The following is a 26,616-nucleotide window of genomic DNA, read 5'->3' on the forward strand; positions in this document are numbered from 1 at the left end:
ATAGGGGCTTGTGCAAGCGTTCCTAGAATAGCTGCTGATCTTTAATCCTTTCCCTTGGACTATCTTTGTATTTGTCCTCAGATATTTGTCTGTGGAGCTCCACGCAGAATAATAGTTTACTACCACAGCGTTCCTGTTATGTCCCTGACATGAAGCTGAAACTGCTTCCCCCTGTGTGTCATCACAGTGTTCCTGTTATGTCCCCTGACATGAAGCTGAAACTGCTTCCCCCTGTGTGTCATCACAGCGTTCCTGTTATGTCCCCTGACATGAAGCTGAAACTGCTTCCCCCTGTGTGTCATCACAGCGTTCCTGTTATGTCCCCTGACATGAAGCTGAAACTGCTTCCCCCTGTGTGTCATCACAGCGTTCCTGTTATGTCCCTGACATGAAGCTGAAACTGCTTCCCCCTGTGTGTCATCACAGCGTTCCTGTTATGTCCCCTGACATGAAGCTGAAACTGCTTCCCCCTGTGTGTCATCACAGCGTTCCTGTTATGTCCCTGACATGAAGCTGAAACTGCTTCCCCATGTGTGTCATCACAGGGTTCCTGTTATGTCCCCTGACATGAAGCTGAAACTGCTTCCCCCTGTGTGTCATCACAGCGTTCCTGTTATGTCCCCTGACATGAAGCTGAAACTGCTTCCCCCTGTGTGTCATCACAGCGTTCCTGTTATGTCCCTGACATGAAGCTGAAACTGCTTCCCCATGTGTGTCATCACAGTGTTCCTGTTATGTCCCCTGACATGAAGCTGAAACTGCTTCCCCTGTGTGTCATCACAGCGTTCCTGTTATGTCCTCTCAGCTGACAGACACGTAGGCTAGCTGTTATTTAGAAAGGACAGATGCGATATGACATTCACCTTAATTCAAAACCAGGTTGGTTTCGTCTTTTCATATAGAGGGATAACAAATAATGCCATTCCATATAGTCTGTTTTAAATCACACATAATGGTCAGTAGCACTTTGCTTGAAGGGGTTATAGGCCTAAATAAGGCATTCGTAACACCTTTATGAAACCTGTCATGCCGCCTTTAAAAATGTTTGTAGCGGTATCATTCATAGCAAACTTTTAATTATGGGATTCTAAAATGGAATGTGCTACGTCATTTTGGAATGCGGCAAAGGTTTTCTAAGAACACGTCCAAAGGTCAGGGGAAAGTAATACCATGCATGGATGCAGGAGTCTCTTCCATTGGGAACAGATTTGATCACTTAAAGACAAACCTCTTTACAGGTTCCTCCTCAGACCATGGATTTGTCGCAAATGGCACCCTATTCCCTATAGGTCTCTGGTCAAAAGTAGTGCACTAAATAGGGAATTAGGTGCCATTTAAGACGTTGCCCGTGTGAGGCAGGTCAGGCTCAAGGGATGGAGCTATTGATTTTGGTTGTTTTGGGTTCTTCACTTCTCCAAATGTTATTTTTCCCCAAGAATTTAAAGAGTTTTGCGCCACACAGCAAGAAACCGAATCCTTCCTATTTTGAGGGATTTTCAGTATCTCTTAACAGCATTTGTTGTGGGCGGGCGCTGTCGGGATCACCTTGTGTAGATCAATATCCTGCTATAGGAGAGCCAGATAAACTTGGCGTTGAAAGAAAGCGGAAGTCTCTATTTCGGTGGGTGGATTTGGAGCAACAACTCTTCTTTGTTTAAAAATGATGTTCTGGGGATATACATCTTGTTTGCCTGGCTATAAGGAGCAGGTGGTAGCACAATTAGGTTCTGCCCATCATAGATAACAAACAGACTATTTTAAAATTGTGTAAAGCCAGAGTTAATTTATACAGTATGTTCATTTACAGATGCCAGTTACGCCATAAAACTGTACTAGATACGTGTTGGAGCGCTCACTTCAAATAACTCAAATTGGCTTTTCATAATTGATTAATGTTACTGCAGAAAGGACAATTAGACAAGGAGCTCAGCTAGCTCCCTGCCTGTGTTCAGCTCTCTGCCTGTGTTCAGCTCTCTGCCTGTGTTCAGCTCTCTGCCTGTGTTCAGCTCTCTGCCTGTGTTCAGCTCTCTGCCTGTGTTCAGCTCTCTGCCTGTGTTCAGCTCTCTGCCTGTGTTCAGCTCTCTGCCCGTGTTCAGCTCTCTGCCCGTGTTCAGCTCTCTGCCCGTGTTCAGCTCTCTGCCCGTGTTCAGCTCTCTGCCCGTGTTCAGCTCTCTGCCTGTGTTCAGCTCACTGCCTGTGTTCAGCTCACTGCCTGTGTTCAGCTCTCTGCCTGTGTTCAGCTCTCTGCCTGTGTTCAGCTCTCTGCCTGTGTTCAGCTCTCTGCCTGTGTTCAGCTCACTGCCTGTGTTCAGCTCTCTGCCTGTGTTCAGCTCACTGCCTGTGTTCAGCTCTCTGCCTGTGTTCAGCTCTCTGCCTGTGTTCAGCTCACTGCCTGTGTTCAGTTCTCTGTCAAGCGCTTCCAGTTTTCATTTGTTTCTGATTTTGACATATTATCTTCCGCCAGCCGTTGACAAGAGGAAACAAATAATTCTTTGCTGGTTTTGTCTAAATGATATGCATCAGATCATGGCCAGTGGCAAGGGAGCCTTCCATCAGTATTGTATGAAAGGGATGTTATAGCCAATGATAAATAGCCGGGCCCGTCGGCCCATTCACTTCTATTAGCATAGCTATGAAAGGCTAATATATTCACAGCACCATCCCAGTCTCCTCTAGGTTTAATCAGGTCATCAACTTGATTCAATCCCAGTCTCCACTAGGTTTAATTAGGTAATCAACTTGATTCAGTCCCAGTCTCCACTAGGTTTAATTAGGTAATCAACTTGATTCAGTCCCAGTCTCCTCTAGGTTTAATTAGGTCATCAACTTGATTCAATCCCAGTCTCCTCTAGGTTTAATTAGGTAATCAACTTGATTCAGTCCCAGTCTCCTCTAGGTTTAATTAGGTAATCAACTTGATTCAGTCCCAGTCTCCTCTAGGTTTAATTAGGTAATCAACTTGATTCAGTCCCAGTCTCCTCTAGGTTTAATTAGGTAATCAACTTGATTCAGTCCCAGTCTCCTCTAGGTTTAATTAGGTAATCAACTTGATTAAATCCCAGTCTCCTCTAGGTTTAATTAGGTAATCAACTTGATTCAGTCTCAGTCTCCTCTAGGTTTAATTAGGTAATCAACTTGATTAAATCCCAGTCTCCTCTAGGTTTAATCAGGTAATCAACTTGATTCAGTCCCAGTCTCCTCTAGGTTTAATCAGGTCATCAACTTGATTAAATCCCAGTCTCCTTTAGGTTTAATCAGGTAATCAATTTGTTTCAAAGATGCATCAGATGATAATCTGAAAAATTGAAAGAGTCTGCAGTGAGGGGATTTCAGTCAGCCGCACCCAGTTTCAGCCAACTACGGCGCTACGTCATTACATGCTACTGAGATGGAACATTTGATTGTCGTGATTGGACGACTAACATCATTGGACGACTAACAGCATTGGACTACTAACATCATTGGACGACTAACATCACTAATAAGATGTTATATATCTACATACAGTGAGGGAAAAAAGTATTTGATCCCCTGCTGATTTTGTACGTTTGTCCACTGACAAAGAAATGATCAGTCTATCATTTTAATGGTAGGTTTATTTGAACAGTGAGAGACAGAATAACAACAACAAAATCCAGAAAAACGCATGTAAACATTTTTATAAATTGATTTGAATTTTAATGAGGGAAATAAGTATTTGACCCCCTGTCAATCAGAAAGATTTCTGGCTCCCAGGTGTCTTTTATACAGGTAACGAGCTGAGATTAGGAGCACACTCTTAAAGTTAGTGCTCCTAATCTCAGTTTGTTACCTGTATAAAAGACACCTGACCACAGAAGCAATCAATCAATCAGATTCCAAACTCTCCATCATGGCCAAGACCAAAGAGCTCTCCAAGGATGTCAGGGACAAGATTGTAGACCTACACATGGCTGGAATGGGCTACAAGACCATCGCCAAGCAGCTTGGTGAGAAGGTGACAACAGTTGGTGCGATTATTCGCAAATGGAAGAAACACAAAATAACTGTCAATCTCCCTCTGCCTGGGGCTCCATGCAAGATCTCACCTCGTGGAGTTGCAATGATCATGAGAACGGTGAGGAATCAGCCCAGAACTACACGGGAGGATCTTGTCAATGATCTCAAGGCAGCTGGGACCATAGTCACCAAGAAAACAGTTGGTAACACACTACGCCGTGAAGGACTGAAATCCTGCAGCGCCCGCAAGGTCCCCCTGCTCAAGAAAGCACATATACAGGGCCGTCTGAAGTTTGCCAATGAACATCTGAATGATTCAGAGGAGAACTGGGTGAAAGTGTTGTGGTCAGATGAGACCAAAATCGAGCTCTTTGCCATCAACTCAACTCGCCGTGTTTGGAGGAGGAGGAATGCTGCCTATGACCCCAAGAACACCCCATCCCCACCGTCAAACATGGAGGTGGAAACATTATGCTTTGGGGGTGTTTTTCTGCTAAGGGGACAGGACAAATTCACCGCATTAAAGGGACAATGGACGGGGCCATATACCGTCAAATCTTGGGTGAGAACCTCCTTCCCTCAGCCAGGGCATTGAAAATGGGTCGTGGATGGGTATTCCAGCATGACAATGACCCAAAACACCCCCAAAGCATAATGTTTCCACCTCCATGTTTGACGGCAAAAAAAGGAGTGGCTCAAGAAGAAGCACATTAAGGTCCTGGAGTGGCCTAGCCAGTCTCCAGACCTTAATCCCATAGAAAATCTGTGGAGGGAGCTGAAGGTTCGAGTTGCCAAACGTCAGCCTCGAAACCTTAATGACTTGGAGAAGATCTGCAAAGAGGAGTGGAAACAAAATCTCCTGAGATGTGTGCAAACCTGGTGGCCAACTACAAGAAACGTCTGACCTCTGTGATTGCCAACAAGGGTTTTGCCACCAAGTACTAAGTCATGTTTTGCAGAGGGGTCAAATACTTATTTCCCTCATTAAAATGCAAATCAATTCATAACATTTTTGACATGCGTTTTTCTGGATTATTTTATTTTTATTCTGTCTCTCACTGTTCAAATAAGCATACCATTAAAATTATAGACTGATCATGTCTTTGTCAGTGGGCAAACGTACAAAATCAGCACGGGATCAAATACTTTTTTCCCTCACTATAGATGTTTCATTTATAGATCTCTATACATACACTATATATATACAAACGTATGTGGACACCCCTTCAAATTAGTGGATTAGGCTATTTCAGCCACACCCGTTGTTGACAGGTGTATAAAATTGAGCACACAGCCATGCAATCTCCATAGACAAACATTATCAGTAGAATGGCCTTACTGAAGAACTCAGAGACTTTCAACGTGGCACCGTCATAGGATGCCACCTTTCCAACAAGTCAGTTCGTCAAATTTCTGCCCAACTGTAAGTGCTGTTATTGTGAAGTGAAAACGTCTAGGAGCAACAACGGCTCAGACGCGAAGTGGTACACCACACAAGCTCACAGAACAGGACCGCTGAAGCTGCCTCTGGAAGCAACATCAGCACAAGAACTGTTCGTTGGGAGCTTCATGAAATGGGTTTCCATGGCCGAGCAGCCGCACACAAGCCTAAGATCACCATGCCAAATGTAAAGCTCGCCGCCATTGGACTCTGGAGCAGTGGAAATGCATTCTCTGGAGTGATGAATCACGCTTCACCATCTGGCAGGCCGACGGACGAATCTGGGTTTGGCGGATGCCAGGAGAACGCCAGGAGAACGCTGCCTGCCCGAATGTACAGTGCCAACTGTAAAGTTTGGTAGAGGTGGAATAAGGGTATGGGGCTGTTTTTCATGGTTCGGGCTAGGCCCCTTAGTTCCAGTGAAGGGAAATCTTAATGCTACAGCATAGAATGACATTCTAGACAATTCTGTGCTTCCAACATTGTGGCAACAGTTTGGGGAAGGCCCTTTCCTGTTTCAGCATGACAATTCCCCTGTGCACAAAGCGAGGTCCATACAGAAATGGTTTGTCGAGATCGGTGTGGAAGAACTTGACTGGCCTGCACAAAGCCCTGATCACAACCCCATTGAACACCTTTGGGATGAATTGGAACGCTGACTGCGAGCCAGGCCTAATCACCTAACATCAGTGCCTGACCTCACTAATGCCCTTGTGGCTGAATGGAAGCAAGTCCCCGCAGCAATGTTCCAACATCTAGTGGAAAGCCTTCCAAGAAGAATGGAGGCTGTTATAGCATCAAAGGGGGGACCAATGCCATATTAAGGCCCATGATACATGATTTTGGAATGAGATGTTTGACGAGCAGGTGTCCACATACTTTTGGTCATGTATTATGGAGGTGACTAGAAATACAGTCGTGGTCAAAGGTTTTTGAGAATGACACAAATACTAATTTTCACAAAGTCTGCTGCCTCAGTTTTGATGATGGCAATTTGCATATACTCCAGAATGTCATGAAGAGTGATCAGATGAAATGCAATTAATTACAAAGCCCCTTTTTGCCATGAAAATGAACTTAATCCCAAAAAAACATTTCCACTGCATTTCAGCCCTGCCACAAAAGGACCAGCTGCCATCATGTCAGTGATTCTCTCGTTAACACAGGTGAGAGTGTTGACGAGAACAAGGCTGGAGATCACTCTGTCATTCTGATTGAGTTAGAATAACAGACTGGAAGCTTTAAAAGGAGGGTGGTGCTTGAAATGATTGTTCTTCCTCTGTTAACCATGGTTACCTGCAAGGAAACACGTGCCATCATCATTGCTTTGCACAAAAAGGGCTTCACAGGCAAGGATATTTCTGCTAGTAAGATTGCACCTAAATCAACCATTTATCGGATCATCAAGCACTTCAAGGCTAGAGGCTCAATTGTTGTGAAGAAGGCGTCAGGGCGCCCAAGAAAGTCCAGCAAGCGCCAGGACCGTCTCCTAAAGTTGATTCAGCTGTGGGATCGGGGCACCACCAGTGCAGAGCTTGCTCAGGAAAGGCAGCAGGCAGGTTTGAGTGCATCTGCACGCACAGTGAGGCGAATACTTTTGGAGGATGGCCTGGTGTCAAGAAGGGCAGCAAAGAAGCCACTTCTCTCCAGGAAAAACATCAGGGACAGACTGATAATCTGCAAAAGGTACAGGGATTGGACTGCTGAGGACTGGGGTAAAGTCATTTTCTCTGATGAATCCCCTTTCCGATTGTTTGGGGCATCCGGAAAACACCTTGTCCGGAGAAGACAAGGTGAGCGCTACCATCAGTCTTGTGTCATGCCAACAGTAAAGCATCCTGAAACCATTCATGTGTGGGGTTGCTTCTCAGCCAAGGGAGTGGGTGTACTCACAATTTTGCCTAAGAACATAGCCATGAATAAAGAATGGTACCAACACATCCTCCGAGAGCAACTTCTCCCAACCATCCAAGAACAGTTTGGTGACAACCAATGCCTTTTCCAGCATGATGGAGCACCTTGCCATAAGGCAAAAGTGATAACTAATTGGCTCTGGGAACAAAACATCGAAATGTTGGGTCCATGGCCAAGGAACTCCCCAGACCTTAATCCCATTGAGAACTTGTGGTCGATCCTCAAGAGGCGGGTGGACAACCAAAAACCCACAAATTCTGACAAACTCCAAGCATTGATTATGCAAGAATGGGCTGCCATTAGTCATGATGTGGCCCAGAAGTTAATTGACAGCATGCCAGGGCAGATTGCAGAGGTCTTGAAAAAGAAGGGTCAACACTGCAAATATTGACTCTTTGCATAAACTTAATGTAATTGTCAATAAAAGCCTTTGACACTTATGGAATGCTTGTAATTATACTACAGTATACCATAGTAACATTTGACAAAAATATCTCATAACACTGAAGCAGCGAACTTTGTGAAGACCAATACTTGTGTCATTCTCAAAACTTTTGACCACGACTGTATGGTCCCTATAGACACGTGATCCACAATGGTAGATTAATGCTTAATCAACAGGGTTTAGGAGTCCAGTCTGGGTGAAACTGAATAACTGCTTTCTTTTAAACTGTACAGTTTTGTATTTTATTTAAAGGTTATTGTCACTGCGCCTTAAGGCCGGTGATTCATATTCTTAACCTTTTCTACAGTAAGTTTGCCTGTCCTAGATGTTATCGCAATCCACCAGCCTAATTTTAATTCATTGAAGGAAAAATAAAACCGCCATGTTACATAGTTAGCGATAGCTCTCTGAAACTGATTGAAATGCTCTAAATGTTCTGTTGTCTAAGGTGAAAATGAGACAGAGGTGGGGAAAAATCTGTCTGGTTCATAAATCATCTTTAGGAGCACCTATGACATCGACTGGATGGAGGCACTGTGCCAAAGTCCCAGATACTAAAGTCTATACTAAGATGTATTCTAACATCCATGTAGTACGAAGGGCCAACATGTTATGATTCACTGTATTGCAGTGGTAAAATCACTCCTATGAATTTCATAGAAAAGTCGTAGCACAGTTATTTTAATGTAATTTTGGTCAAATAGTTACTCACTAAACGAATGTGTGGTTCTTAGTCATTGCTATTTTATGTTCAAGAACTACTCCATGAATATACATCTTCTACTAGAACTCATCTTCTACTAGAACTCATCTTCTACTAACTCATCTTCTACTAGAACTCATCTTCTACTAACTCATCTTCTACTAACTCATCTTCTACTAACTCATCTTCTACTAACTCATCTTCTACTAGAACTCATATTCTACTAGAACTCATCTTCTACTAGAACTCATCTTCTACTAACTCATCTTCTACTAGAACTCATCTTATACTAACTCATCTTCTACTAGAACTCATCTTCTACTAGAACTCATCTTCTACTAACTCATCTTCTACTAACTCATCTTCTACTAACTCATCTTCTACTAGAACTCATCTTCTACTAGAACTCATCTTCTACTAGAACTCATATTCTACTAGAACTCATCTTATACTAACTCATCTTATACTAACTCATCTTCTACTAACTCATCTTCTACTAGAACTCATCTTCTACTAGAACTTATCTTCTACTAGAACTCATCTTCTACTAACTGTCACGATCGTTATACGGAGTAGACCAAGGCGCAGCGTGATGAACGAACATATTTTATTTATTTAATGAATACACGAACAAAACAATAAACGATGACGTGACGTCCTCGGTATAACACAACCGACACGGCAACAAACCAAAACGGAACAAGATCCCACAAACACTAAGGGAAACAGACTGTTTAAATATGGCTCCCAATCAGAGACAACCAGCAACAGCTGACACTCGTTGCCTCTGATTGGGAACCACTCTGGCCAACACAGAAATAGAATAACTAGACACTCAAACACAGCACACAAACACAATGAATCTACACACCCTGGCTCAACATATAGAGTCCCCAGAGCCAGGGTGTGACACTAACTCATCTTCTACTAGAACTCATCTTCTACTAACTCATCTTCTACTAGAACTCATCTTCTACTAACTCATCTTCTACTGGAACTCATCTTCTACTAGAACTCTTCTTCTACTTGAACTCATCTTCTACTAACTCATTTTCTACTAGAACTCATTTTCTACTAGAACTCATCTTCTACTAGAACTCATCTTCTACTAACTCATCTTCTACTAACTCATCTTCTACTAACTCATCTTCTACTAGAACTCATCTTCTACTAACTCATCTTATACTAACTCATCTTCTACTAGAACTCATATTCTACTACAACTCATCTTCTACTAACTCATCTTCTACTAACTCATCTTCTACTAACTCATCTTCTACTAACTCATCTTCTACTAACTCATCTTCTACTAGAACTCATCTTCTACTAACTCATCTTCTACTAGAACTCATCTTCTACTAGAACTCATCTTCTACTAACTCATCTTCTACTAGAACTCATCTTCTACTAACCCATCTTCTACTAGAACTCATCTTCTACTAACTCATCTTCTACTAACTCATCTTCTACTAGAACTCATCTTCTACTAGAACTCATCTTCTACTAACCCATCTTCTACTAGAACTCATCTTCTACTAACTCATATTCTACTAACTCATCTTCTACCAACTCATCTTCTAATAGAACTCATCTTCTACTAACTCATCTTCTACTAGAACTAATCTTCTACTAACTCATCTTCTACTAACTCATCTTCTACTAACTCATCTTCTACTAGAACTCATATTCTACTAACTAATCTTCTACTAACTCATCTTCTACTAGAACTCATCTTCTACTAACTCATCTTCTACTAACTCATCTTCTACTAACTAATCTTCTACTAACTCATATTCTACTATAACTCATCTTCTACTAACTCATCTTCTGCTAGAACTCATCTTCTACTAACTCATCTTCTACTAACTCATCTTCTACTAGAACTCATCTTCTACTAACTCATCTTCTGCTAGAACTCATCTTCTACTAACTCATTTTCTACTAACTCATCTTCTACTAGAACTCATATTCTACTAGAACTCATCTTCTACTAGAACTCATCTTCTACTAACTCATCTTATACTAACTCATCTTCTACTAAATCATCTTCTACTAACTCATCTTCTACAATCTCATCTTCTACTAACTCATCTTCTACTAGAACTCATCTTCTACTAACTCATCTTCTACTAACTCATCTTCTACTAACTCATCATCTACTAACTCATCTTCTACTAGAACTCCTCTTCTACTAACTCATCTTCTACAATCTCATCTTATACTAACTCATCTTCTACTAACTCATCTTCTATTAACTCATCTTCTACTAACTCATCTTCAACTAACTCATATTCTACTAGAAGTCATCTTCTACTAACTCATCTTCTACTAACTCATCTTCTACTAACTCATCTTCTACTAGAACTCATATTCTACTAACTCATCTTCTACTAACTCATCTTCTACTAGAACTCATCTTCTACTAACTCATCTTCTACTAGAACTCATCTTCTACTAGAACTCGTCTTCTACTAGAACTCGTCTTCTACTTACTCATCTTCTACTAACTCATCTTCTACTAATTCATCTTCTACTAGAACTCATCTTGTACTAACTCATCTTCTACTAGAACTCATCTTCTACTAGAACTCATCTTCTACTAGAACTCATCTTCTACTAGAACTCATCTTCTACTAACTCATCTTCTACTAACTCATCTTCTACTAACTCATCTTCTACTAACTCATCTTCTACTAGAACTCATCTTCTACTAACTCATCTTATACTAACTCATCTTCTACTATAACTCGTATTCTACTAGAACTAATCTTCTACTAACTCATCTTCTACTAACTCATCTTCTACTAACTCATCTTCTACTAACTCATCTTCTACTAGAACTCATCTTCTACTAGAACTCATCTTCTACTAACTCATCTTCTACTAGAACTCATCTTCTACTAGAACTCATCTTCTACTAACTCATCTTCTACTAGAACTCATCTTCTACTAACTCATCCTCTACTAGAACTCATCTTCTACTAACTCATCTTCTACTAACTCATATTCTACTAACTAATCTTCTACCAACTCATCTTCTAATAGAACTCATCTTATACTAACTCATCTTCTACTAGAACTAATCTTCTACTAACTAATCTTCTACTAACTCATCTTCTACTAACTCATATTCTACTAGAACTCATATTCTACTAACTAATCTTCTACTAACTCATCTTCTACTAGAACTCATCTTCTACTAACTCATCTTCTACTAACTCATCTTCTACTAACTCATCTTCTACTAACTCATATTCTACTATAACTCATCTTCTACTAACTCATCTTCTGCTAGAACTCATCTTCTACTAACTCATCTTCTACTAACTCATCTTCTACTAGAACTCATCTTCTACTAACTCATCTTCTGCTAGAACTAATCTTCTACTAACTCATTTTCTACTAACTAATCTTCTACTAGAACTCATATTCTACTAGAACTCATCTTCTACTAGAACTCATCTTCTACTAACTCATCTTATACTAACTCATCTTCTACTAGAACTCATCTTCTACTAACTCATCTTCTACTAACTCATCTTCTACAATATCATCTTCTACTAACTCATCTTCTACTAGAACTCATCTTCTACTAACTCATCTTCTACTAACTCATCTTCTACTAACTCATCATCTACTAACTCATCTTCTACTAGAACTCATCTTCTACTAACTCATCTTCTACAATCTCATCTTATACTAACTCATCTTCTACTAACTCATCTTCTACTAACTCATCTTCTACAATCTCATCTTATACTAACTCATCTTCTACTAACTCATCATCTACTAACTCATCTTCTACTAGAACTCATCTTCTACTAACTCATCTTCTACAATCTCATCTTATACTAACTCATCTTCTACTAACTCATCTTCTACTAACTCATCTTCAACTAACTCATCTTCTACTAGAAGTCATCTTCTACTAACTCATCTTCTACTAACTCATCTTCAACTAACTCATCTTCTACTAGAAGTCATCTTCTACTAACTCATCTTCTACTAACTCATCTTCTACTAACTCATCTTCTACTAGAACTCATATTCTACTAACTCATCTTCTACTAACTCATCTTCTACTAGAACTCATCTTCTACTAACTCATCTTCTACTAGAACTCATCTTCTACTAGAACTCGTCTTCTACTGGAACTCGTCTTCTACTTACTCATCTTCTACTAACTCATCTTCTACTAATTCATCTTCTACTAGAACTCATCTTGTACTAACTCATCTTCTACTAGAACTCATCTTCTACTAGAACTCATCTTCTACTAGAACTCATCTTCTACTAGAACTCATCTTCTACTAACTCATCTTCTACTAACTCATCTTCTACTAACTCATCTTCTACTAACTCATCTTCTACTAGAACTCATCTTCTACTAACTCATCTTATACTAACTAATATTCTACTATAACTCATATTCTACTAGAACTAATCTTCTACTAACTCATCTTCTACTAACTCATCTTCTACTAACTCATCTTCTACTAACTCATCTTCTACTAGAACTCATCTTCTACTAGAACTCATCTTCTACTAACTCATCTTCTACTAGAACTCATCTTCTACTAGAACTCATCTTCTACTAACTCATCTTCTACTAGAACTCATCTTCTACTAACTCATCTTCTACTAGAACTCATCTTCTACTAACTCATCTTCTACTAACTCATATTCTACTAACTAATCTTCTACCAACTCATCTTCTAATAGAACTCATCTTATACTAACTCATCTTCTACTAGAACTAATCTTCTACTAACTAATCTTCTACTAACTCATCTTCTACTAACTCATATTCTACTAGAACTCATATTCTACTAACTAATCTTCTACTAACTCATCTTCTACTAGAACTCATCTTCTACTAACTCATCTTCTACTAACTCATCTTCTACTAACTCATCTTCTACTAACTCATATTCTACTATAACTCATCTTCTACTAACTCATCTTCTGCTAGAACTCATCTTCTACTAACTCATCTTCTACTAACTCATCTTCTACTAGAACTCATCTTCTACTAACTCATCTTCTGCTAGAACTAATCTTCTACTAACTCATTTTCTACTAACTAATCTTCTACTAGAACTCATATTCTACTAGAACTCATCTTCTACTAGAACTCATCTTCTACTAACTCATCTTATACTAACTCATCTTCTACTAGAACTCATCTTCTACTAACTCATCTTCTACTAACTCATCTTCTACAATCTCATCTTCTACTAACTCATCTTCTACTAGAACTCATCTTCTACTAACTCATCTTCTACTAACTCATCTTCTACTAACTCATCATCTACTAACTCATCTTCTACTAGAACTCATCTTCTACTAACTCATCTTCTACAATCTCATCTTATACTAACTCATCTTCTACTAACTCATCTTCTACTAACTCATCTTCTACAATCTCATCTTATACTAACTCATCTTCTACTAACTCATCATCTACTAACTCATCTTCTACTAGAACTCATCTTCTACTAACTCATCTTCTACAATCTCATCTTATACTAACTCATCTTCTACTAACTCATCTTCTACTAACTCATCTTCAACTAACTCATCTTCTACTAGAAGTCATCTTCTACTAACTCATCTTCTACTAACTCATCTTCAACTAACTCATCTTCTACTAGAAGTCATCTTCTACTAACTCATCTTCTACTAACTCATCTTCTACTAACTCATCTTCTACTAGAACTCATATTCTACTAACTCATCTTCTACTAACTCATCTTCTACTAGAACTCATCTTCTACTAACTCATCTTCTACTAGAACTCATCTTCTACTAGAACTCGTCTTCTACTGGAACTCGTCTTCTACTTACTCATCTTCTACTAACTCATCTTCTACTAATTCATCTTCTACTAGAACTCATCTTGTACTAACTCATCTTCTACTAGAACTCATCTTCTACTAGAACTCATCTTCTACTAGAACTCATCTTCTACTAGAACTCATCTTCTACTAACTCATCTTCTACTAACTCATCTTCTACTAACTCATCTTCTACTAACTCATCTTCTACTAGAACTCATCTTCTACTAACTCATCTTATACTAACTCATCTTCTACTATAACTCATATTCTACTAGAACTAATCTTCTACTAACTGATCTTCTACTAACTCATCTTCTACTAACTCATCTTCTACTAACTCATCTTCTACTAGAACTCATCTTCTACTAGAACTCATCTTCTACTAACTCATCTTCTACTAGAACTCATCTTCTACTAGAACTCATCTTCTACTAACTCATCTTCTACTAGAACTCATCTTCTACTAACTCATCTTCTACTAACTCATATTCTACTAACTAATCTTCTACCAACTCATCTTCTAATAGAACTCATCTTATACTAACTCATCTTCTACTAGAACTAATCTTCTACTAACTAATCTTCTACTAACTCATCTTCTACTAACTCATCTTCTACTAGAACTCATCTTCTACTAGAACTCATCTTCTACTAACTCATCTTCTACTAGAACTCATCTTCTACTAACTCATCTTCTACTAACTCATATTCTACTAACTAATCTTCTACCAACTCATCTTCTAATAGAACTCATCTTATACTAACTCATCTTCTACTAGAACTAATCTTCTACTAACTAATCTTCTACTAACTCATCTTCTACTAACTCATATTCTACTAGAACTCATATTCTACTAACTAATCTTCTACTAACTCATCTTCTACTAGAACTCATCTTCTACTAACTCATCTTCTACTAACTCATCTTCTACTAACTCATCTTCTACTAACTCATATTCTACTATAACTCATCTTCTACTAACTCATCTTCTGCTAGAACTCATCTTCTACTAACTCATCTTCTACTAACTCATCTTCTACTAGAACTCATCTTCTACTAACTCATCTTCTGCTAGAACTAATCTTCTACTAACTCATTTTCTACTAACTAATCTTCTACTAGAACTCATATTCTACTAGAACTCATCTTCTACTAGAACTCATCTTCTACTAACTCATCTTATACTAACTCATCTTCTACTAGAACTCATCTTCTACTAACTCATCTTCTACTAACTCATCTTCTACAATCTCATCTTCTACTAACTCATCTTCTACTAGAACTCATCTTCTACTAACTCATCTTCTACTAACTCATCTTCTACTAACTCATCATCTACTAACTCATCTTCTACTAGAACTCATCTTCTACTAACTCATCTTCTACAATCTCATCTTATACTAACTCATCTTCTACTAACTCATCTTCTACTAACTCATCTTCTACAATCTCATCTTATACTAACTCATCTTCTACTAACTCATCATCTACTAACTCATCTTCTACTAGAACTCATCTTCTACTAACTCATCTTCTACAATCTCATCTTATACTAACTCATCTTCTACTAACTCATCTTCTACTAACTCATCTTCAACTAACTCATCTTCTACTAGAAGTCATCTTCTACTAACTCATCTTCTACTAACTCATCTTCAACTAACTCATCTTCTACTAGAAGTCATCTTCTACTAACTCATCTTCTACTAACTCATCTTCTACTTACTCATCTTCTACTAGAACTCATCTTCTACTAACTCATCTTCTACTAACTCATCTTCTACTAAAACTCATCTTCTACTAACTCATCTTCTACTAATTCATCTTCTACTAGAACTCATCTTGTACTAACTCATCTTCTACTAGAACTCATCTTCTACTAGAACTCATCTTCTACTAGAACTCATCTTCTACTAACTCATCTTCTACTAACTCATCTTCTACTAACTTATATTCTATTAACTCATCTTCTACTAACTCCTCTTCTACTAGAACTCATCTTCTACTAACTCATCTTCTACTAGAACTCATCTTCTACTAACTCATCTTCTACTAGAACTCATCTTCTACTAGAACTAATCTTCTACTAGAACTCATATTCTACTAACTCATCTTCTACTAACTCATCTTCTACTAGAACTCATCTTCTACTAACTCATCTTCTACTAGAACTCATCTTCTACTAGAACTCATCTTGTTCATTGTTATTGAATGGTCATTATTCTTGCTGTCCAGTCGTGTATAGAGATCTGTCTCAGACCTTAGAAAGAAAAGATAGCATCCGCATGGCTACTCGCCAAAGTAACCATCCTCATTCAAGCAGCGCTGCTTTGATTTCTTAAGGGACTTCTGTCACTTGGCAGTGGTTCAGATTGGCGACAACATTCACAGCTAGTGAAACCCCAACAACAACAACAACCCTGTACACCATGTCTATGATGCAGCTACCGGGACATAGTATTGGCCTCCTTCTTCCCTCTGCCATGGGTCCCTACTATAGTGGTACAGGAATGATACTGGTTCTAAACCTACTGGGTAGTCAAGTGAACACATTTGGTCAAAATAGTACCATTCACAGTCAGAATGTATGTATCTTAATCTCATTTCATAGCTGTGCCTAGACAGAGTAATCTCTTACAACATTATGTGCAGCATGAAGCTTATCTCTTTAAAGAGGATGCTTTTTTCTTGTTTTTGCATGAAACTGCTTCTGACTGAAAGACCTTCAAAGACCCTCTTTGTTTTGTAAAATGCATGGGTCTTAGCTCTCTCTCTCTCTCTCTCGCTCTCTCTCTCTCTCTCTCTCGCTCTCTCTCTCTCTCTCTCTCGCTCTCTCTCTCTCTCTCTCTCTCTCTCTCCCTCGCTCTCTCTCGCTCTCTCGCTCTCTCTCTCTCTCTCTCTCTCTCTCTCTCTCTCTCTCTCTCGCTCTCTCTCGCTCTCTCGCTCTCTCGCTCTCTCGCTCTCTCTCGCTCTCTCGCTCTCTCTCTCTCTCTCTCTAAATCAAAACGATGGCAAATATGCCAGGACCCATCTTTACCACATAGCTGATCTGTAATCATAAATATTAGTGCTACATTTTTTTAGGGAAGGCAATTACTTTGAACAGTCAGAGCCAGTTTCTCATGGGGATTACATGCATTTGTTTTCATTTTCCTCAGGCTTCACTGTTGCCTACTGATTTAGTCCTCCTTGGATGAAAAGCTTTTTAATGTGGAGTCTCTCTGTCTCTTTAATCTATGGTGGTCTTGCAGTGCATTTAAATAGGTTATCTCTATGGCTTCCCTTTCAACTGTCTCTCTCACATGTGAACTTGAAATTTTGTGAGCCGTCTCCTATATTCCAAAGTAAATGCAAGACAGTAAGAATAACAGTTTACATAAAGCAGAAGAGTGGTACTGAGGAAGGCAGGGGGCTAAAACAAGTACTTCATTAAAAAGCACCAGGATGGTAGTGTTACTTAGTTCTCTGAAATGGACGGTCATCATACAGTACAGGAAGAAACTGCTGAACGGTGGCAGTGAGCATACAGTACTGTACGACAACACTTTACTGAATATGACTCCAATATAACTGCATCCCAAGGAACTTGAGGATGGTTTGATGTCATTGGCCTTCTGTTGTGGTCCTCTGTAGCTCAGCTGGTAGAGCACGGCGCTTGTAACGCCAAGGTAGTGGGTTCGATCCCCGGGACCACCCATACATAAAAATGTATGCACGCATGACTGTAAGTCGCTTTGGATAAATGCGTCTGCTAAATGGCATATTATTGTAAATTTTTGTCATTTAGCAGAAGCTCTTATCCAGAGCGACTCACAGGCGCAATTAGGGTTAAGTGCCTTGCTCAAGGGCACATCGACAGATTTTTCACCTAGTCGGCTTGGTGATTAGAACCGTTGACCTTTCGGTTACAGGCACAACGCTCTTAACCACTAAACTACCTGCTGCCTTAAGTTGTAAGTGTAGATTCCATCTGTCAGTTTCTTGTTTATAACATAGATTTATTGAAGATTAAAAAACCGCTAAACATTCACCAATTGACTTTTTTGGTTATGGGCATACGTTACTGTTTAACTCACTCTCAGCATCCAACGTTTACCTTAGGCCTAAGTATTTCCTTAATAAGGCCTAAGTATTTCCTTATAAAGGCCTAAGTATTTCCTTATAAAGGCCTAAGTATTTCCTTTATAAGGCCTAAGTATTTCCTTATAAAGGCCTAAGTATTTCCTTAAGAAGGCCTAAGTATTTCCTTAATAAGGCCTAAGTATTTCCTTAATAAGGCCTAAGTATTTCCTTAATAAGGCCTAAGTATTTCCTTAATAAGGCCTTAAGTATTTCCTTAATAAGGCCTAAGTATTTCCTTAATAAGTGGATCTTTGCCTCTGGATTTAGTCTTAAAGCAAAAATTATGAGGACATGTTCCAGTTTTCTAATGCGCATAGGTGTAAACTACTTAAGTAAAAATACTTTAAAGTACTACTTAAGTAGTTTTTTGGGGTATCTGTACTTTACTTTACTATTTATATTTTTGACATCTTTTACTTCACTACATTCCTAAAGAAATTAATGTACTTTTTACTCCATACATTTTCCCTGACACCCAAAAGTACTCATTTTGAATGCTTAACAGGACATTAAAATGGTCCAATTCACGAACATCCCTGGTCATCCCTGGTCATCTGTACTGCCTCTGATCTGGTGGATTCACTAAATACAAATGTATATTTTTGAAATTACATTTACTTTTGATACTTAAGTATATTTAAAATAAAATACTTTTTGACTTTTACTCAAGTAGTATTTTACTGGGTGACTATAACGTTTACTTAAGTCCTTTTCTGTTAAGGTCTCTTTACTTTTAGTCAAGTATGACAGTTGGATACTTTTTCCACCACGCTTATAGTGAATCACCTTACTGTAAAATACTCTTACTGTAAATGACCCTTATTGTAAATGACCCTTACTGTAAATGACCCTTATTGTAAATGACCCTTACTGTAAATGACCCTTACTGTAAACCTACGAGAAATTCAAGGTCTATTACATTGGTACACACACACACACACACACACAGACACACGCACACACACGCACACACACACACGCACACACACGCACACACGCACACACGCACGCACACACACACGCACACACACACACACGCACACACACCACTGCTAATATGATTAAAGAACTTTCACCGCAAAAGTGTTTTGCTGCAGTGAGAGCAAACATCTGCTGAAGCTAAAACAAACTACAGCTTTATTTGTGTTGATTCTGGAAAATGAAACCAGCTGTGTAAGTCTAGTACCATCTTACAGTACCACTAGTCGGCTATAGTACTGTATGACATGTCATATAAGATAGTCATGTTTTAGGTGAAAATGCATGTGAAATTCCCAGAAATGTAGTCCAGTAACATATGGACTGAAGCTCACTATTTATCTGCGTTCTTCATTATCTCCCTGTCTCTACAGAGTGTGAGTGAGTTTGGCCTGGACATCATCGAGACCCCAGAGGGAGACAGATGGCCTCAGCTGATCGTCCAGCAGAGCCTGGACCGCGAGCAGAAGGACACCTTCGTCATGAAGATCAAGGTGGAGGACGGAGGAACGCCCCCAAAGTCCAGCACGGCCATCCTCCAGGTCACCATCTCCGACGTCAACGACAATCGACCGGTCTTCAAGGACAGCGAGGTGGAGGTGAACATCCCAGAGAACGCCCCCGTGGGAACCTCCGTCACCCAGCTCCACGCCACGGATGCAGACCTCGGCTCCAACGCACAGATCCACTTCTCCTTCTCCAACCAGATCTCCTCGTCCACCAAGAGACATTTTGCCATCGACAGCACCAACGGGCTGATCACCGTCAAGCAGCCCTTAGACCGGGAGGCCACTCCGGTCCACAAACTCATCGTCCTGGCCAGCGACGGCAGCTCCACCCCCTCCAGAGCTACGGTTATCGTCAACGTAACGGACATTAATGACAACGTTCCGTCCATAGACACTCGGTACATCATGAACCTTGTTAATGGAACGGTTCTGCTGTCAGAGAACGCTCCTCTCAACACAAAAATAGCCCTAATTACAGTGACGGACAAGGACTCGGATCTGAACGGCAAAGTGACTTGTTACACTGACCACGACGTTCCTTTCAGGTTAAAACCAGTGTTTGATGACCAGTTCCTGCTGGAGACTGCAGCCCCCTTAGATTACGAAACAACCAGGGAATATGCAATTAAGATAGTGGCGTCGGATTCAGGGAAGCCTCCTTTGAACACTTCAGCGATGGTTTTAATTAAAATTAAGGACGAGAATGACAACGCTCCCATCTTCCCTCAGCCTGAGATTCAGCTGTCCATACCAGAGAACAATGATCCGTCCACGCAGCTCATAAAGATCAGTGCCAGGGATGCAGACAGCGGACATAATGCTGAGATTATTTATTCTCTTGGCCCCGACGCTCCCGATGGGTTTAACATAGATCGGCGGTCAGGAATCCTCTCCGTTGGCAAACGCCTGGACAGAGAGAAGCACGAGAAGTATTCGTTCACTGTCATGGCGAGGGACAATGGGTCTACTTCGCTGCAGAGCAATGTCACAGTGAGGTTGATAGTGCAGGACCTCAACGACAACAGCCCAGCTTTCACCCATCCTGAGTATAACTTCTACGTGCCTGAGAATCTGCCTCTATACGGTACAGTGGGTCTGATCACCGTCACAGACTCTGACGCAGGTGACAACGCCGTCGTAACGCTGTCCATCCTGAACGGGAAAGACAATTTCGTTATTGATCCCCGGACCGGTGTGATCAAACCCAACCTCACGTTCGACAGAGAGCAGCAGAGCTCTTACACCTTTATGGTGAAGGCCGTAGACGGAGGGCAACCGCCCAGCACTTCATACGCCAAGGTCACCATAAACGTCGTGGACGTCAATGACAATCGACCCGTTTTTGTTATCCCCTCGTCCAACTACTCTTACGATCTGGTCCAGTCTACCACCAGCCCTGGGTCTGTGGTCACCAGAGTGTTCGCTATAGACAATGACACTGGCATGAATGCTGAGCTGCAGTACAGCATCATTGGAGGATCACCAAGAGGGCTGTTTGCCATAGACAAAACAACTGGTAATATAACTCTGCAGGAGAAGATATTAGCAGCCGATCAGGGTTTACACCGGCTGGTGGTGAAAGTCAAAGACCTGGGCCAGCCGGAGTCCTTACACGCCATCGCCCTCATTCATCTGTTCATTAACGAGACCGTTTCCAACGCTACGTTCATTGAAGAGCAGCTACGTAAGAGCTTGGAGACTCCATTGGACCGTAACGTGGGAGACAGTGAGGTCACACCCCAAGCCAACGGATACGTGATTGTTGTCATCGCTATTATCGCTGGGACTATGACAGTCATCTTAGTCATCTTCGTGACGGCCTTGGTGCGCTGCCGCCAGACGCCCAGGCACAAAGTGGTGCAGAAGGGCAAGCAGAGCGGCGAGTGGGTGTCGCCCAACCAGGAGAACCGTCAAATCAAGAAGAAAAAGAAGAAAAAGAAGAGATCCCCTAAGAGCCTCCTCTTGAACTTTGTCACCATAGAAGAATCCAAGCCTGATGATCCCAGCCAGGAGCACATTAATGGAACCCTGGACCTCCCCGTGGAGCTAGATGAGCAGACCATGGGGAAATACAACTGGGCCACTACGCCGACCACCTTCAAACCTGACAGTCCAGACTTAGCCAAGCATTACAAGTCTGCCTCCCCACAGCCAACCTTCCAAATCAAACCAGAGACCCCGATGGCGCCCAATAAACATCACGTGATTCAGGAGCTCCCGCTAGACAACACGTTTGTGGTGGGCTGTGACTCGCACTCCAAGTGCTCCTCCACCAGCTCGGACCCGTACTCTGTCTCAGAGTGCAGCTGTCAGGGGGGATTCAAGACTCCTGGGCAAATCCATACCAGACAGGTAATTTATAACTTCTTTTTTTTTAAAGCCACCTACTGTTTCCACTCCCACTCCCCGTACCACTGTCCCTTTGGTGATAAGGAGGGTGATGGGTGGCAGCGGGAGGGAGACGGGGGGGGGGGGGGATTGAAACACACAAAAAGTCACATGTGCATGAATGTCATCAGCATTGAATATTGAGGAAGCGTACCTCAGAGAGGAAGGAGAGAACTGAAGTCTGGGCCAAGAAACTTCAACCAAATGAAATCTATCTATACTTCCCAGACAGAGGGGGAAAAAACGAAGACAGATTATATCCCTTACGCTATCTTGTACTATATGTCTATAAAACCCTTTAACCTTATTTAGGTTAATGTTCCACTTGAAAGTATAATGGTGGCAGTGGAATGGTGGGAACTAGTGTTAAATTAGAATCTTAAGTGGGAAAGGCTGGTGGCAGAGTAATAGCATGCTTGAGGGAGAATCAAGTCGGCCATGCTACTAATTGAACTCTGCACAGCTGTATTTGCTGAGGACCAATGGATTAAAGCAGCGCTAAGCTTTTTTGATTGACACACCTGAAAAAAACGAGCATGTCTGACAGACAGAGAAAACCAAACATAGAGTCTTTGATTTGACAGTCATCAGCTTAACAGATAAACGTCGGGTTTAATCAGCTGTTCACGTTCCACTGAAATAGTAGGACATGTATCCCCCAAGAGTGCCACTACACTATAGAATAATAAGTCCTCATTAAATAATCCCAGATTTTGGTTGCATGCTGGAGATATTAAGTGGCGTCTTGACTGTGGAGGCTCTGAAGGCTTTGTGAGTGTGAGGAGGAGAGCAAAGCAAAAGGCTCATTTGAATGCTACGGTCTGGTCTGAGGCTTATGATTCCCTAAGAGATGTGCCAAATGCGAAGTGCCCTAATAAATAAAAGCAGGCCAGGGAAATAGACGTAAATCAGAGGTGAGGAGAGGTGGCCTTGCTGAGGGCAGACAACACGGCAGAGCAGAGCAGAGCAGAACAGAACAGAGTGGAGCAGAGCAGAGTGGAGCAGAGCAGAGTGGAGCAGAGTGGAGCAGAGCAGAGTGGAGCAGAGCAGAGTGGAGCAGAGCAGAGTGGAGCAGAGCAGAGCAGAGTGGAGCAGAGCAGAGTGGAGCAGAGCAGAGTGGAGCAGAGCAGAGTGGAGCAGAGCAGAGCAGAGCAGAGCAGAACAGAGTGGAGCAGAGCAGAGTGGAGCAGAGCAGAGTGGAGCAGAGCAGAGTGGAGCAGAGCAGAGTGGAGCAGAGTGGAGCAGAGCAGAGCAGAGTGGAGCAGAGCAGAGCAGAGCAGAGTGGAGCAGGAGGGGGTAGCTAGACGGGGGCTTAGGACCAATAGGAGGAGGGGGTAGCTAGATGGGGGCTTGGGACCAATAGGAGGAGGGGGTAGCTAGACGGGGGCTTAGGACCAATAGGACGAGGGGGTAGCTAGATGGGGGCTTGGGACCAATAGGAGGAGGGGGTAGCTAGACGGGGGCTTGGGAACCAATAGGAGGAGGGGGTAGCTAGACGGGGGCTTGGGACCAATAGGAGGAGGGGGTAGCTAGATGGGGGCTTGGGACCAATAGGAGGAGGGGGTAGCTAGACGGGGGCTTGGGACCAATAGGAGGAGGGGGTAGCTAGATGGGGGCTTGGGACCAATAGGAGGAGGGGGTAGCTAGACGGGGGCTTGGGACCAATAGGAGGAGGGGGTAGCTAGATGGGGGCTTGGGACCAATAGGAGGTGGGGGTAGCTAGATGGGGGCTTGGGACCAATAGGAGGAGGGGGTAGCTAGATGGGGGCTTGGGACCAATAGGAGGAGGGGGTAGCTAGACGGGGGCTTGGGACCAATAGGAGGAGGGGGTAGCTAGATGGGGGCTTGGGACCAATAGGAGGAGGGGGTAGCTAGACGGGGGCTTGGGACCAATAGGAGGAGGGGGTAGCTAGACGGGGGCTTGGGACCAATAGGAGGAGGGGGTAGCTAGATGGGGGCTTGGGACCAATAGGAGGAGGGGGTAGCTAGATGGGGGCTTGGGACCAATAGGACGAGGGGGTAGCTAGACGGGGGCTTGGGACCAATAGGAGGAGGGGGTAGCTAGATGGGGGCTTGGGACCAATAGGAGGAGGGGGTAGCTAGACGGGGGCTTGGGACCAATAGGAGGAGGGGGTAGCTAGACGGGGGCTTGGGACCAATAGGAGGAGGGGGTAGCTAGATGGGGGCTTGGGACCAATAGGAGGAGGGGGTAGCTAGACGGGGGCTTAGGACCAATAGGAGGAGGGGGTAGCTAGACGGGGGCTTAGGACCAATAGGAGGAGGGGGTAGCTAGACGGGGGCTTGGGACCAATAAGAGGAGGAGGTAGCTTGAGAGAGCCAGTTAAAGCTATTTAACCAATTCATTAGAATATTTAATTACCTAGCTTGCTAGAACATTTTCGAATGGTGTATAAAAGCAATAGTTACAAAGCAGGTGGTTGGTGTGGTAATGTAGGTTAGGGTTCATCATTGGGGGTCGTTGTGGTGTGGTAGAGAGAGAGACAGTATTAATGTAGGTTAGGGTTCATCATTGGGGGTCGTTGTGGTGTGGTAGAGAGAGAGACAGTATTAATGTAGGTTAGGGTTCATCATTGGGGGTCGTTGTTGTGTGGTAGAGAGAGAGACAGTATTAATGTAGGTTAGGGTTTATCATTGGTGGTCTTTATGGTGTGGTAGAGAGAGAGAGACAGTATTAATGTAGGTTAGGGTTCATCATTGGTAGTCTTCATGGTGTGGTAGAGGGAGAGACAGTATTAATGTAGGTTAGGGTTTATCATTGGTGGTCTTTATGGTGTGGTAGAGAGAGAGAGACAGTATTAATGTAGGTTAGGGTTCATCATTGGTAGTCTTCATGGTGTGGTAGAGAGAGAGACAGTATTAATGTAGGTTAGGGTTCATCATTGGTGGTCGTTGTGGTGTGGTAGAGAGAGAGAGACAGTATTAATGTAGGTTAGGGTTTATCATTGGTGGTCTTTATGGTGTGGTAGAGAGAGAGAGACAGTATTAATGTAGGTTAGGGTTCATCATTGGTAGTCTTCATGGTGTGGTAGAGAGAGAGAGACAGTATTAATGTAGGTTAGGGTTCATCATTGGTAGTCTTCATGGTGTGGTAGAGAGAGAGACAGTATTAATGTAGGTTAGGGTTCATCATTGGTAGTCTTCATGGTGTGGTAGAGAGAGAGAGACAGTATTAATGTAGGTTAGGGTTCATCATTGGTAGTCTTCATGGTGTGGTAGAGAGAGAGAGACAGTATTAATGTAGGTTAGGGTTCATCATTGGGGGTCGTTGTGGTGTGGTAGAGAGAGAGACAGTATTAATGTAGGTTAGGGTTCATCATTGGTAGTCTTCATGGTGTGGTAGAGAGAGAGACTATTCGACTGTCTAGAGAATAGGATACTATTCTACTGTCTAGACATGTTGGAAACAAGGTCATAACATGGGATTCATTCATACAGTAAAATACATTTGCATTATAGATGCCCAATGAAATTGTATTGTGCTGGAATTATTTTGTCGTTTATTTAAAAAAACAATTTTTTTCAGGATTATTGCTCACATCCAAAATAACACATTCTGGCGCAGTATCATCATTCATCTTTAATTTATTTTATTTGATGAAGTGTAACATTGTGCTTGTCTATCTTGACGGAATTGCACAGAGTTTTTTTGTGTCCTCGTGAAGCTTTTCCATCCTTTGTAGCATAGTTGTTACAAATTACTGTCTATCATTTTACATTTAGCAGACACTCTTATCCAGAGCAATTTACAGTAATGCGCGCAGATATTTTCATACATTTTTTTCCTGTACTGGTCCCCCCGTAGGAATCGAACCCGCAACCCTGGCGTTGCAAGCACCATGCTCTACCCCACAGGACCACTATCCACTGATGCGTTGTGTACACAGACATTTAAAGAGACACCCCACGCAGAACAGATATTCATTTTTCCCCACCCACCTTTTATTTAAAACCCATTTAAAAGCAACGCTGCCATGGGACATTATACGTAAGCCTACTTGAATAGGCAGTACAGCGCACTAAGGAACATATAATTAACTTGGTGTTTGTAATGCTCCCTGTCAAGTTGTCAGAATGGTTTTGCACTCATACTGGTTATAACCTGCCTTGAAATACCCCCTGAAATATGCACAAATATTTAACCAATGTTTTGCTATTCTGATTCATGCTTTTGTTTTGGGGGCGATATTAATGGTGTATTTCAAATATTCCATGTCGCTGATGTTGTTCATCAGTGATAAATACTTCTCCTTTAAGCTAATCTGAATATGAATGAGTT

At 41.7% G+C, this 26,616-nt stretch overlaps 1 protein-coding gene across 3 annotated transcripts in view; it reads left to right on the forward strand.

Annotated features, from left to right (window-relative positions):
- Positions 1-26,616, forward strand: part of LOC311107441 (protocadherin-11 X-linked-like) — a gene marked incomplete at both ends in the record, with an annotated part of 246,941 nt that overhangs the window by 3,726 nt on the left and 216,599 nt on the right. For all 3 annotated transcript variants that reach the window (XM_084149932.1, XM_084149933.1, XM_084149934.1), the window contains one exon: positions 19,797-22,283. In XM_084149932.1, coding sequence (XP_084006058.1) covers positions 19,797-22,283 — 2,487 coding nt within the window. The remainder of the gene's footprint in view (positions 1-19,796; positions 22,284-26,616) is intronic.

Source organism: Coregonus lavaretus (genome assembly GCF_964263955.1).
Source record: "Coregonus lavaretus genome assembly, chromosome: 32".
In the NCBI taxonomy this organism is placed as follows: Eukaryota; Metazoa; Chordata; class Actinopteri; order Salmoniformes; family Salmonidae; genus Coregonus; species Coregonus lavaretus.